The 15,109-nt window shown below is 41.5% G+C and overlaps 1 protein-coding gene across 1 annotated transcript in view; it reads left to right on the forward strand.

Moving 5' to 3' along the window:
- The first annotated feature begins 285 nt into the window (after positions 1-285).
- Positions 286-15,109, forward strand: part of GADL1 (glutamate decarboxylase like 1) — a 103,352-nt gene continuing 88,528 nt past the window's right edge. Inside the window, exons 1-5 of the mRNA XM_014937660.1 lie at positions 286-407; positions 10,698-10,870; positions 11,670-11,796; positions 13,496-13,586; positions 14,169-14,275. Coding sequence (XP_014793146.1) covers positions 401-407; positions 10,698-10,870; positions 11,670-11,796; positions 13,496-13,586; positions 14,169-14,275 — 505 coding nt within the window. The 5' untranslated portion in view covers positions 286-400. The remainder of the gene's footprint in view (positions 408-10,697; positions 10,871-11,669; positions 11,797-13,495; positions 13,587-14,168; positions 14,276-15,109) is intronic.

Raw genomic sequence — 15,109 nt, forward strand, 5'->3', positions numbered from 1 at the left:
CGGGCTTTTGAGGCATCGAAACAAACCTTACCCCAGCGGCCGACGGCTGCCAACCCCCGCCTTGGGGAATAAGGGCTGCCGGGCATTAAAAACACTTTCCTTTGTGTACCGCAGCCGGGCGGGGAAACCCTACGGGCGGCTCCCCGCCCTCCGGTGAGTGAGCCCGGCCGTGCCCCGGTAACCCCCCTCCCTTCCCCGCCGGAGGAGGCGGCTGGCGGCGGGCCAGCGGCGCTGAGGGTATTAATAGGCGGCCGGGAGGCGGCGGCTGCGGGTGTGCGGGGCGAGGGCTGCGGGCTCTGCTCGGCTCGGCACGGCACAGGACGGCTCGACGCGGGAGCGGCCCAAGGCCAGGCCGGGGAGGTGCCTGCCGTCCGCAGCCGGCTCCCACCGCCACGCCGAGATGGAGGGTAAACGGGGCCAGAGCCGCCTCTTCCCTCCCGCCGCGCCTCAGGCTGGGCGGAGGGGCTCGGGGAAGGGAAGAGCCTCGGTGTCTGACCCCCTCGGGGCTTTCGGTGCCTCCCGGAGCTGAGTCGCCGCGGCTACCGGCGGGGGGGGGGGGGGCGGCGGGGCGGGGCCAGAGCCGCCTCTTCCCTCCCGCCGCGCCTCAGGCTGGGCGGAGGGGCTCGGGGAAGGGAAGAGCCTCGGTGTCTGACCCCCTCGGGGCTTTCGGTGCCTCCCGGAGCTGAGTCGCCGCGGCTACCGGCGGGGAGGAGGGGGCCGTCGGGGCAGCGGAAGGAGGAGGCAGGGGGTCGGTTGCCAGCCGAGGTGCGGGAGGGGCAGGGCTGCCTTGGGGAAGGGCTCCCAAACTTCCCCGGTGGCGTGTGGAGATGAGGAGAGAGGCCTGTAGAAATACCTATGGAATATCTATAACCTCCTTCTGTTAAACTGTGGCAATTTCATAGCCAGAACTGTTTAATAAGGTACAGAGTTTGCCACGTGTTATAAAAGCATTGCAGCACTATATTGCTAAAATATGTAGTCTTTAAAGAGTGGTGCCTTTTATATTTAATTTTCTTTCGGGTGCCAGAATAAAACAGACATGGCAGTATGATGGCTTGCCTTGGAGCGAAAGGTCTGAGGAAAGAAGAAGTTAATCTTGTTTTATAAATCTCTTATCGAGCTAACTTGTTTACCAGAGTTAACAGGAAGGCCTTGTATCATTATGTAATGAAAAATAAAAGCTGACCGTATGTTTATGAAAGTTGGCGACGTGGAAGTCCGATGGCTGCTACGGGCATGAGACTTCTGTGGAAGCATTGAAAATGAAAAGAGGCTAAATTGTGGTATGCCTTGCCTCAGGTATGCCACGATTTGCAAGGTTAGGAAATGAGGAATTCCTTTGTCTTGTGAGTGGAAACTGGTTGCTAAGTCAGAAAACAGTAAAAGTGCTTGCAGATGGCACTCCTCTCCCTCCCACAGGGTCAATATTCTGGATAAGAGTTTCTCCACTTATACCGAATTGGGAATCTTCTATGAAAGCAGTCAAAAAGGCTTGGAATCTAATATGTTTCTTTTAGTTTTACCCTAAGAATGGATAAAATACTAACAAAAGGTTTTACTTGTAGGTTGAGAAACTCTCCTAGCTTGTCTCCCAAAAGTTCAGTGTCTCATGTTGGTGAGTGACATTAGCACTCAATCAGTGGAAAATCTCCAAATGGAATTAGTATATTTGAAATTGAGAGAATGTAAGAACTCCAGAAACTTAATATTTAAGGACAAAAATTACTTTTTTCTTAATTTGCTGTAAATTGAATGAGCTTTGTAAAGTTGCATGACAACTGTAGTATGTAGTAGATATATTCTAGGGTGCTTAAGGCTGTACCGTGCAAGTACCAGCAGCAGTACTGTATGAGTGGCAGCAGCTCCAAAAGTGATCCCCTTCAGAGGCAGCTTATCTTAATATCCTCTGCCAAGACAACATCAAAGATAAGCTTCTTTTAGTCACTGAGATCCTGGTGTTCCCTTCAGCTGAGTAAGCGTTCTGGTTCAAATATTGTCACAAGTATGCTACCAAAAGTCTGATTTCCTTCCAAAACCATTGGGTTATGCTGAGAAGACGGAATGAGTCCAGTGATAATGTGATCCCCACCCTTGTTGCTGCAGGTTTTTTGGTACCTCTGCCTTCCTCATGAGTAGCATGTATAATTTCTGTCTGCTTTCCTGTCATCAGAAATTCATTAGTCTCCCTGTACCGTCTTCTCTTTACCTTTGCTGTGTTTTCTGTCTGGTGAATGAACTTCACATCAGGTGAAGGAAGTTGTGCTGCACTGCAGCCTTTGCTGGGGATGTTGATTGTGCCCTGGTTATTTGTGGATTTAGGTGATTTGGGATCTGGGAAAGATTTTGCTCATTATTGAGAGCCACTGGAGAAATGAAGCTCACGTTCTTGAGGTGGTAAGGTCTTTGCTACCTCCTGAAAGCTTTTTTTCTAACAAGTGTGCATCCACACTTAAGACAGGGGTAGGTAAGAGGAGTCTTTAGTCTATGCCTTCACTGACACAAAAGATAGCAAAATTCCACGTATGAGTGAAGACCAAGTTGTAAATTCCTACTCCTAGTGACAGAAACGGGTCTTGACTGCATATATCCTTCAGTCATTTGGCATCAGGGTGGCTTTCCAAGGTCATTTTGGCATAGAGAAAGCCTGGAGAATTCTGTATTTGGAGAAAAAAAAAAAGGTGAGATGTTCCCTTGTTGGACATAAAGGCTGAGTCTATTAAGCAGAGTCTCAAGCAAGTTACTATCTCATCAAGTACAACAAACAGAGTTGTAGCTGGAAACCACAAGAGGAAGGAAGCAGCCAGCATTTATGTAATAAGCTGCTTTTTAACTTCTGGCAGGCAGGTTGGTGTATATATGGTATGTTTGGGGCATTACGTGGTTTGTGTCTGCCAGCAGAGTAGGGAGGGAGATGATATTTAATGTAAGATGTTGCTGTGTTGCTATCTCAAGCAGGTGTAATGTGAAGCATGGTAAAACATACTGGAAGTTAGGGTGACTTTACGGCTCTGGTAATGTGATGCTCGGGTTAGTATTTTGGTCAGAGCAGAGGGATAGGATCTCTCCTGCGTCATAAATCTATCTGATAAAAAAGATGTGAGGATCTGTGGTAATACCACTTTGTCAGAGGAAGGGAAACATAGGTTTGCAAGAAAAGAAGTTTGCATCAAGTAAAGCCATCTGTGTGAGTGCGTTCATTGTGCTTTAAAATTAATAAGAATTTTCTTGGCAGTTAATGAACGTTTAAGAAGCTTAATTTGACATTTGAGAAGTTCAGTAAATAATTTTTCGTTCTTGATTAAGGCATCTTTTAAGCTGTCACTTGTACAACCAAGAATTGTCACTTTTTAACGCATTGGGATATCTTGTTGCATACTGATTCAGCTATTACTGCCTATTAAACAGTTTAGATTTCATGTGCCTTAATTTCCCCGCTCTTGATTATTTTAAGTAGCCTGCTTTTTTATAAAGACCATTTGTATTCCATAAGCATTTATTATATGTTCAAGGCAGACAAAATGGACACATTGAAATAGATCTCTTTGTATTTCTCTGACTTCCCCCACCTCCTCCCTGCAGTTACATCTGGGATAGTCAGTCCTAGTGCTCATCCCAAATGTTTACAGAAACTACCTCTTCAGGTAGTTTCAGCTTTGCAAAAATCAAAAGTTAAATATCTCACGGCCTTTTTTGCTTTGTCTCGAGTCACAAACAGTAGAGGTTGTTGGAGGTAGTTGTTTGTAAAGCAGTGATAACTCAAGGATGCTCAGCAGCTCATGGTAAAATTGGGGCCATTTCCCTCCTTTTTTTTTAATCCTCTGATCTGTGCACACAGGTTACCTTATTTTAACATTAATGGGGTTTATACCTGTGCAATGAGGGAATAATATGTTTAAAAGGCAATGCTTTGTGGCATGTCAGTGGAGGTTGTTCCTGTCGATGATTACTGTCAGGGCTAGTCTAAGGGTCATAAAAGGTGATCTTGACCTGGTTCAAATTTATGCATGTCCATCTCTATTACTGTTTCTTCAGTATATGTGATCTTGATTATTTGAAATGAAAATCTTGTTAGGTGTCAGCTAATAGAAGTGTCTTTAAAGAAAAAGTCACTGGATAGGGGTTTTTCAGTGCTGTAAATATGATGAGGGAGGTGGTTCTCAGTAACCAAGGTCTTTTGTCAGCAAAGCAGCAATAACTCTACACAGTAGTTGGCTACATCTAGGTAATTTGGAAGAGCTTTTGGCTCTAAAGCTTGGATGTCCCTGCCCTTTGCCATGTCTCACCTTATGTAAGCTGAAAAGCCTCATAAATATGTTCTTATCCATTGGCAAATGTCAGGGTTTCAGTAAGAAAGGTTGTCTCATAAGTGGCTTGGCATCCCCCCTAGTTACACTGCAAGACAGCTTACGTCTCATTGAGCTGCTTAAACTCATTTTTCTCAAGCAGGCCTGCTCCATTGTTCCGGGATTACTGAGCCCCTTTGGGGCCAATATATCATGTTAAAAAGCTGTTACACCTGGCTGAAGGGGAAAGAGCAAGCAACAAATGCTGTATGTACCTGGTATTTGGTTGCAGGGCTGATGTTGATCTTAAATGACTGATTAAAGTTTTGGCATGGTCAAAAAAACCTCCAAATTTGTTATTCATCATCTGCCTTTCATAGAGGAAAAATGGAAGACTGGGATCACTGCAGGTGGCATGGGCTTTGTTTGGGCCTCTTTCAGTTGCATTGCTGGGGCAGGGATCACACAGTCTCATTGGTGAACCCTAGCATGGATAGCATGGTCAGATCTGTGCTTCTACCAGGCATCATCCAGGCTGCTGCTCTTGAAAAGGACTACCTGTGTCTTCTGCTGGTACTTGCCACCCAGCAGCTGGACCTCTTGCAGCTCAGGAGTGGTTTCTCAGAACCACATAGGAAAATCAAGGCAGGCAGGATCCAAAGTGATGGGTCCAGAGCCCTGCCAGGTCCTTCATCTGTGTGACTGGTTTCTGCTGGTGTGACCAGCAACAGTATAATAGTCTGTGCAAGGCAGCTTACTCCATTTTGAAAGTAGATTGAACTACTTTGCTATACATACTATGCTAATAAATTAGGAATGTCCACTTAAGAACTAGTTTAGAGGACCTAGTGGGCTGGAAAGTTACATCCCAATTTACTATGCTGTAGCTTCCCTATGTTAGCAAATAAGGGTATATCTCAGAGCAATGTTCTAGAAATAAGTTAGTGAGCAGTAATTGGAAATCCTTTGTAGGAAACAGAAAATATAGAAGCGTTTATGATGATAAGAAAAAGTGAGAGGCAAAAAGTTGTTTTGACTGTAACCTGAATGTAGAGGTAAAACTTCCTAAAATGAAATCTAGCTTTTTCATCTATTTTTACATTTTAGTTTGTGTTGAATTCCAGAAAACTCAGTTTAGTAAATTACTGCTTTCTTAGTTGATTTTTGAAAGACTGGAGTTTAAAATTGTTTTTATATTATGACTAAAAATATAGTTCTTGCATGAAATTACAGGCTGTCATGGACTCTTGTAAATCAAGTTGCAGGACTTCCATTTGGAAAAAAAAAAACCAACTGTATTTTCACTTCAATTTTTTCCAGTGGGAAGCAGAGAAGTCTCAGGGATTCTTTATATTCGATGTGGGTCACACATATATGCATGGCTTCTGTCTGAACTTAGCCTCCTGAAATTGTTAACTTTGCTATCCCATGCACAGTGCCTGTGATTGACTTGGATGTTGCAAATATATTCACTTTTCCACAGAAAAAGGAACCTTCATTAAATGTTCATTATCAACGTGCACCTTCTAATTAAAATAAAAGCTTCCTACACTGTTGGCAGATGTTAAAAATTAGAGCATGTGAGCTGCGAGAATCTCATTGGGGTCAAGGAGTAGGGATTTCCATTTCATAGTTGGCATTTGCCGTTTCTCAGTTTCGCATCAAGGTGAATTCCAATTCTCCACAGCCTTTCTTCCTAATTGGAAATGTTACAGCATGAATCATTCCTGCAGGTAATTGGTTAGGGCATTGAGAAGTTGTTATTAAATATTAACATCAGTTCCTGAGGTTTGGATGCATAAAGATTCCTGATTCTTGTTTCTTAACTTCTGTATGCTGCTTTTATGATTTTTATTTCTTTATTTTTTAGCATATCCTGCCTAGTACTGTTGTGTATAGCAAGCGCTTGACACAGTGAATGGGCCCAAGAAGTCATGAACATTCAACTGATAAGGGTGTCCCCTCAGGTCTCTGGAAACATCTCTGGCAGCAGAACCTCTCTCCCAGCTGCAGACCTTGCATTCCCTGTCATCGCTGGGGCTCCTCTCCAGATTTCTCTTTCTCCTCCCAACCTTTCCTTTCAGAATGGGAAATGCAGGTGTGGGATGGAGAATAGGACCTGTTTGTTGCACTGCGGCCGTTCAGTGCTGGCAGTGTGCTCAAAGAGTCTATTCAGGGGCTTTTTTGCTTGGACACAAGCGCTTTTGTTTTCCGCGTGTCCTGCTCTAGAAAGGTCACGTTTGCATTTTCACAGTCGGAGGATTCCTGTGGGGGGGTCTGTTGCAGACCTTCTGAAGGGAAGGACCCAACTTCATCTCTGTCCGCAGCCTGGTCCGTAAACCTCCAAAACAGGAGCATGTAGTACAGGGGCAATTGCATGGGCCTGCTTTTTTTTTCCACGTGAATGGCTTTCCCAGGATACCAAATCAACTTTTATACTGGATTCTAAGAAACCTGCATTGCCTTTACTTGGCCTAGGAAATCAGTTTACTAACAAACAATGTATTTTGCCTTAAAACTGGGGTGGCTTTACTTCAGTTGTAAACATACAGAAAGAGTGATTAAAGACACGAAAGTGGCTGTAAAGATTATGTATGCCAGGGGACTCAAATAGCTGCATAGTACCAGATAGGTATATGTGTTAATGCTTTGATACGTGATATGGCATCACAGTAATCCATTAAATGTGGTGGTGTGGAGTCTTGACACTGAAGTTCTCTTTCTTTTTCTTTTTTTTTTTCTGGACACACTAAAAGAAAATACTGAGGTCTTCTGAAAGAGGAACAATGACTAGATCATACAGGCTGAGAAGTTTAAAGTTTGTTTCTGATTAATGCTGCCAATTATTACTGTATTCATTACAAAGCAGAAATCAACCTTTGGTCAAAGCCAGCCTTTTGCTTTCAATTAAATAGTGGTGCTAGTACAGTGTAAACTTGAGCAGGATTTGGCTCTGGCATTCAAGCACAAGCTACTCCTCCACAACCACCCCCTTCTGTTTCTGCCTTTTCCTTGCAAGCAGTAAATCTTTCTGGGCATTTTATTCTACTCTCCCAAATGTTGTCAGAACGTGCCAAGTACAAGGCTCCAGTTTCTTTTTGTCGTGCGAGAATTTAGCAGTGGAAGTTTCTCTATGTTTATGGAAACACAGATGCAGGTTTTAAAATACTTGGTAGTGCTTACATAAAGATACAGAAACATCTGAAAAATGTTTATTTTTCTGTACATAATTTCAGCTCCAATTAATTTGTTTTCTGCTAGGAAAATAATATTGATGATAAAAATGAAATGCTGGTTGGAAATCCTCAGGCTTCTGTAATAGACTATTTCATTCAGGATGAAATGTGAGAATTACGGGCTTGGTTCTGCTGCTGCTGAAGCCAGTGGCTAAATGCCCAATTACCTTCAATTGGAGCAGGATCGAGTCTTCTCTTTTGCAGAAGGATGTCTTAAACAGTCAATAATCCTTCATTTCCCTGTTTGAAGCACTTCCATTTGGTAAAGTTTTAGTGCTGTTTCAAGCCTGGAGCCATTTGGCTGAAATTGCATTTGATATACTTTCTGGAAGTCTGTTTTCTGAGTCTGCTTAGGAGTCTGTTTCTGTGTTCTTAAATAGTGGCTTGCAAAACCTGGACACCTTTACCTCAGAAAATGTGTACGTTTGGGCCTTGATTTAGCTGTTGATTGTGAAGTAGTAGTTCATGTTAATCTCCAGGAATAGTCCAATGCAGGTTCAAGGCAGAATTTAGGTCAGCAAGTTCAGATTGAAATGGCAAGTGATAACAAAAAAAAATATTGAGAAAGTGGTAAATAACTGCAAGGTGCTCTATTTAATGAAATATATTGTGGACTAAGTCCTGAACTCTTTGCCTTACACAGATAAATTGCCGTTAACGTAAAGGCTCTTTTCCCCTCCTTTCTGACCCCTCTCCTTTGCCTTGCTGTTTCATAGACTCTGCCTGAGGCCCGAAACAGATGTGTTGGATCTAAGTTTAGGTTATTATCCATTTTCCAGAGGATGTCTTCTTTCTCAGGCTCCTCAAAGTGCCCTATGGAGACTGTAAAACTCTGTGTAGAGGGGAATAGACGTGCTTCAAATAGGGAACTGTTGTTAGACACATCACCCAACCCCCTGAAGACCTAGGTAGAAAAAGTAATGTAAAGTTCTGCTTTTGCTTTTCATAGAATCACTGGAAGAGATCACTGTAAAGTCATGGAAGTACTAGTATGGCATCTCTGTGCAAAAGTATCAGAAATAGGGCTGATGGAGTTACCAATAGAAAGCTTTTGCGCAGCTCTAGTTCTAGCAGAGACCCAAGGGATGGAGCAGAGCAAAAAAAGGGAGTTAGTAAGTTCTTTTGCTGTTCTGTTTCTTCTTCCTGTAACAAAAGGAAGTTTCAGTATCTGTGCTCTGTGGTAGGCATTAATCTCCTACAATGTTTTTTCAGATCCTGTCTTCTTTTTCATAGAAACATACACCTTTGACATGGCAAGACTGAGATACTATTTTTTTAAGACAGCTGTTTATGCATCAAATAATCTTAATCAAAAAATAGTCCCTGTTCTGTCTGTCCAAAGATGTGGTGCCTTCCAATTCCTTATTTCTTGTTAATACCTGGAGTTTTAAGTCTTGTAAACTTGACCTACTACTTTGTGTTTTCAGAGAAAAAACTCTAAGACTTTTCCAAAGCTGCAATTTCTGTACAGTGCCTGTGCTGTGCTGGGAAGCATGATGAAAATTGACATTTCTGATGTCTGGGATTTTCCCTCTTTGCCTGTTGAGTTCTGTTTATCTGCTTGTTCTGTATCTATTGCACAAGAACACTTATGCCTCTCCTACAGTAACAATGTACTGAAGGCTAATCTGCTCAGTGAAATGCTACTCTGGTCAGAAATGCAGAGTGTGAGGGTCTCATTTTTGTCTTTAGCTCTATGGGAAGCCTGCGGCTCCACCTCATGTTAGAATTTGATCTTGTTTGTCATATCTGTCCTCACAGGTGAAAGAGAACTGAATAGCTTTTCTGAGTCATCAGTAAATGAAAGCTCATGGGGTTGACAGGGTTTCTTTCAATCAATGGACCTCAAATCACCCACCTTCCTAGGCTGTATTCCTGCTGTTCTATTTCGTCAAGCACACAAGGGACTGTAATTATGATAAATATGATGAATGTTTCAGACTGCAGTGTCTGGCAGTCTTCTGGAAATTCAGTTGTTTGTTTAGACCTGTGAAAAAAGTTGCCTTTTTTCTATAATTTATAACTGGAGCAAAAAGTAAAGTAGAAGATAAAGTCGTTTCGGGCGTAAAGCTTTCTCCTTTATACATCTTTACCCTTCCACTGTCCTCACTGTAGCTGAAGAAGAACCTCCAAAGCCATGCTGTCTGGCTTCATAGATCTTAGCTATTCTAGAGCGAGATCAGTGGACAGGTGCTGTCTGTAACCCAGATAATTTGGATATGGAAGTTACCGCTTCTTCTTTCAGTGCTATACTGTTTCAAATGTCTGTTCCCTTGATATCTCCAAATGTCTCACTTTCGTCTTTATCCTTACATTGATTAAAACTGGAGTCCTGATCTTGCCGTATGAAATCAATACATGAAATGGATACGTGGTTGCTGCTGTTGACCAGTGTCTTATAAGCATCTTGGATGTGCTTTCAGAAGTGATGTAAAGAAGGAAGTAGCAATGTGTCCATGGAACACATCAGGAGAGTACTTCTTGTGGATAGGTGAGGGACAAGAAAGAGCATGGTTGAAGTGAACAAACAAGATAATCTGCACAGCAAATTACTGTAATTAGTGATTGAGGGCACTTAATAGCAGAAGGCAAGAAAGGAGAGAAGTACAGGTGTGTGATATTGACAGCAATCTCAAAAGGTTTTATTTTCATGGATTTTGGGTCAGTGAAACACTTCACAGAAGGTGCAGAAGACTCAGAGCAATAGGACTGTCTGGTGGGAAGAAACAGCATAAAGATCAAGGAAATGAAGCTGGAAATTATTTAATGAAAAAAAGGGGAGCAGGAGGGATGACTTGGAGGGAAACATTTTCAGCTAAGAAAAATGCCTATTATCTTGCACTTTATTTCTGTTTATCCAGCTATATCATATTCTAGGACAGAAATGTATTTTCCTCTGTGTTTGGAAGGTGCCTTGCATGCTTTTGTATGCTACAGAAGCAGTAGATACAATAGAGTAGGCTATTATTACCTATATAATAACAATCTAGGTTTGAAGTAACACATGTTGGGGTTTTTTGGCTGTCAAGATTCTTTCACCAAAAAATGTGCATGAGAAATGTCCATGTGAATTTTTTTTTCTTAAGTAGACTAAATCTTCAGCAATGGAAGAATAGTTTTTTAGTTCATGATTTAGTTGTCTAGGCCTTGTTCTAATGGTAAGTTATTTATCTTACAGCTGGTAATTGCAAACAGGACATGCTCCAGAAGAAGAGGAATGCTGTTTTGGTGGATGGGGTTGTCCTAAATGGTCCGATAATGGATGCAAAGGCAGGAGAGAAGTTTGTGGAAGAGGCCTGTAAGATTATAATGGAAGAAGTCATCCAGAAAGCTGATGATGTAACAGAAAAGGTAAAGCAAAAAAATGTTGTTGAGCAGTTGCAATAGACATAGTGATCACTAAAGTAATTTTTTCTAAGCTGTATTTTATTGCACTTTAAGCAGCCTCAAAATTGGTTCTAGCCCATGCCTGGCTCTGAAATAAGACGACAGCCTTCCAAATTAAGAAAGATCATATTCTAAAACCTTTCAATAACATAATTAGCATACATATTTGCCAGAAAATAATGACTTTTTTTGGTCTCAGAGTACAATGGTCAGTTTCTTTGATATGACAAATGGATGCAGTGTTTTTCTTGTTTGGGGTCAGGCGAGCTACTTCTATTTTCCTCAGGGTCACTAGTATTGGAGGAGGAACAGCACATGCGGTACCGCTGTGAAAGGGCAACGTTATGAGATTTCTATGGGTTTTGCAAAACCTCCACTTATGGGCTGTGTGGGAAGAGGGGCTGAAAATAAAATGTACTTGCCTTTGGGCATGCACTGGGTGCTCCCACTGCTTGGCAGAACAGCATCTGAAAATGCTGTGATTTCAAATCCTTAGCTGATGTGACCCGCAGGCCTCTTGCCTTCCAGCATTCCCCACTCTGATTTTTATGGTCAAGCAATGCGTGAGACACAATACAACCAAGACCCCGTGAGACCAGTTTACCAGAGATATTTTCTGGTGGCACGCTGCACTGCAATGGGCAGAGCTGTGAAACCAGTGCTGAATGTGGTGCTTACCTTGTACCTTTATAGCCTCTTTCTCTCGTCTAACCTGCTCACTGCTGGTGTCTCCCTCCCTTCCTCCCTCCCTCCACATCACTAGGTTTGTGAGTGGCGAGACCCTGAAACACTGAAGCAGATTCTTGACCTGGAAATGCGGGACACTGGGGAATCTCATCAGAAACTCCTGCAACTCTGCCGGGATGTCATACAATACAGCGTCAAAACCAGTAGGAATGTGATTTCTAGTGGAGTTATTTTGTATGCTAACCTAGGAAGGCAGGATAATGTTTAGGAAGTTCTGTCACCTTTCAGGGAGCTAGGGGTGTGAATGTTTGTTTTCTGCCTGCCTATACAAGTATGCAAACATTTGGCTGTGTTTCAATTGTTTGACTGAACGCTGGTCACCATAGGTTGGACTAAAATGTGTAATTGTGGCAACCTAATCGAAAACTAATTCTTGCAATGCTATTGACATTAGTGGTAGATTCTGTCATTTTGAAGTCTTGTGAAAGTCACCTAGATGGGTATGATAAAACAGTCTAGCAGAACAGGCAGGAGAAGGAACTTTGTGTGTGATTTCCTGCAGTCTGAGTGGTGAGGAGTGGAGCTACCATCATTGCCCTCATACATTCTTAGTGATGATTACCCTACACTTACTGTTGCTCTTTTTGAGCAATACTCTTGTAGGGTGTTAATTTGCTGATAGGCAGTAATTCCTGTTCCAGACACTGTGAGAAGAGAGCCTGCAGTGTTTCAGAGACAGTACACCACATCTCTGCAGGATTAGTTCTCTACAGCTAACCTTTCTGCAGCATGGGTAGTATAATTCAGTCTTAGCAAAAAGGGATGAATAACATCTGTTCAGGAAACAGGGCTGTGGATCGGTAGCTCAGGATTTCAGATGTGCCATAGCTTAGGCTGTGTTTTGGAAAGTGAGAATTGATATAGTTAGTTGTGCGTTTCCAGGGCATATTCCCTGCTACAGTCACTATTGCTACAAAGTAAAAACCATAAAATAATTCTGCGAGTACACACATGCCTTTGAAAACCATGGAAAAACAGCAATACTGATCTACAGGGGGAGTGTGCTAATAATATGCAGATATAGTTACTGAGTTACTGGAAGGTGTTCTGTTTATCTTTTGCAAATTGCCTTCAGATTTTTATTTGTTACACTATGTCACCTTAGAAAGGATATTGTATATAAAAATAGGCTGTGCAAATAGTCTTTAATCTAAGTATAAACATTTATTGAAGCCCCAGATATAATATAAATGGAACCATACAGTTTACCTGATTTTGCATGTAAAAGCACTATGCTGTGGATTAAAATTTAGGTGATGATCCCGCTGCTGAACTGACTTCCTTTTATAGTCAGCAATAGTGTAGACTTTTCTCATAATTAGTTATATCTCAGAGTTTCAACGCAGGTAAACCAATTCTATGAACTTGTCATTTTAAATCTGCAGCAAGGTTTTCCAAGCTGTAATACTGCCTTTCTCCATCCATACCAAAGTATTGAGACTTTGGTGGGAGCACAGGCACAGCTGCCCGGGACTGGCAGGTTGCTGTATTCTACTGCTTAGCAAAATTTGTGGCCTCTCAAGACCACTGTTAAAAGTCACTGCGTGTACTCAGTTGTCAATCCCCTTTCTTTTTTTGATTTCTAAAACTTGTGAACAACCCACACTCATTCAATGCACTACTTATATCTCTCAAACCTTGTTTAGGGACCTGAAAGTGATTATTATATTTCTTTTCAAAGCATTGTCTAATTTAAGTAAAGGAAAGTAAGTCCAGAAAATACTGAGAGAATGATGGAGTGAATTGTGGTTTGCAGTGATCAGCATTCAGCTGACAAGGCCTGTTATATATTCTCTTTTCATGTATATTCTGTCATTCCTTGCTTTTCATGTGTATTTTCAGGTCATCCAAGATTTTTCAATCAGCTGTACGCTGGAATAGATTATTACTCATTGGTGGGTCGTTTCATTACAGAAGCACTGAACCCAAGTGTGTAAGTGTAGTTCTCTGTCTTCTTGATGACAAATTAGCATGCATTTTGGAATAACAGCTTTCCCCCTTTTTTCTAGTTTGTGAAGTGGGGCTTAAGAGTAGACATCTTTGTTTTTAACACTTTTAAACCTAGATTTTGGTCTTGTTTTTTTTTTTTTTTTTTAACTTAGTGCATAAAAATGAATTAATCAGACTTACTCAGTTGTCTCCTTTGAAGGATTCTGCACAGAGTTGAATGCAAATGGTTACCTGTCCACTGTTTACTTGCAAATATAAACAAAGAGTAATTGTTGCTTGCAACAGGTCATTATAGCTGAAATTTAAGTGTGTGGCCTACATTAAATGCAAATTCTGATGTATTACTTTGATAATGAAAGTGTCAATGTGATGCTGTCAGGAACTAATCAGTTGCTTTACTGGGTCAAATCTATAGTGTTTTTAGTTTGGAGTTTTACTGCTGATGGTGATCAGTTTCTGACAGATTAGAGAAAGGTGGAAGAAACATTTACCTAGTTTTAGTAATATTCTGTGGCATGAGTTCTGTACTCTTAATACCATTCATGGTGCTTTTATTTTTATTCAGATATACATATGAAGTATCCCCTGTGTTTCTGTTGGTGGAAGAAGCAGTCATCAAGAAAATGATTGAGTTCATAGGCTGGGAAGAAGGTGATGGCATATTTAATCCAGGTAGGAAGAGTTCGGACTTGAAGCTGAGTCGTTATAAATCAACTAATACAGTAATTCTGTGAACATTTGATTTGTATAGAATATTTGAAAATGCATGCAAAAATCCAATGATGCACATATGCACAACTATTTCATCCAGGCCTATGCTATGTGTTTCTAGTAATACTTCTGTGAATCGGAGTTAGGTTGATGGTTGGACTAGATGATCTTAAAGGTCCCTTCCAACCTAGACAATTCTATGATTCTATGAAAACAGTTCTACATTAAATATAATTATGTGGAAATTGATTGTTTGTAACTGATGCCCTTCCTGACCTTATTAACAGCAATATGAACAGCTTCCTTGGACTGAGTCAAATTGGTTGACAGACAGAGAGCTGATTTACGAGCTTGACACCAGCCAGTGATGCCTGAGGGCACTGATCTGTGTATCCTGCCTATCAACTGTTGGAGCCAGAGGTTATCTTTGTGGGAGTGTTGTGAGCTTAGCTCTTTTGAGTTTTGATAGTTTTTTGAAATGTTATGATATGGCCAACCAAAAAAATATTTCTTAAGTTTCTTGATAAGCCACAGTTTTCAAATGTTCTGCAATGCAGCATTCCAGCCCACTGAATGGATATAATGAAGCATAATAGTATTAGTCCACAGATTATTCGGATAACAAATTATTAGGAGAGATGTGAAGCTTTTCTATCTAATTTGGGAGTGAGAAGAGAAATTAAATGAGCAAATGGATTTAACCCCCTCCTCCAAAACCAAAACAAAGTCAGTAATTCTAGCCTACATGTGAGTAGTAGAAAAATAAACGAACTAAAATCCTCCCCCCCCCCCCCT

This window comes from Calidris pugnax, unplaced genomic scaffold, assembly GCF_001431845.1.
Source record: "Calidris pugnax isolate Ruff unplaced genomic scaffold, ASM143184v1 scaffold11, whole genome shotgun sequence".
In the NCBI taxonomy this organism is placed as follows: domain Eukaryota; kingdom Metazoa; phylum Chordata; class Aves; order Charadriiformes; family Scolopacidae; genus Calidris; species Calidris pugnax.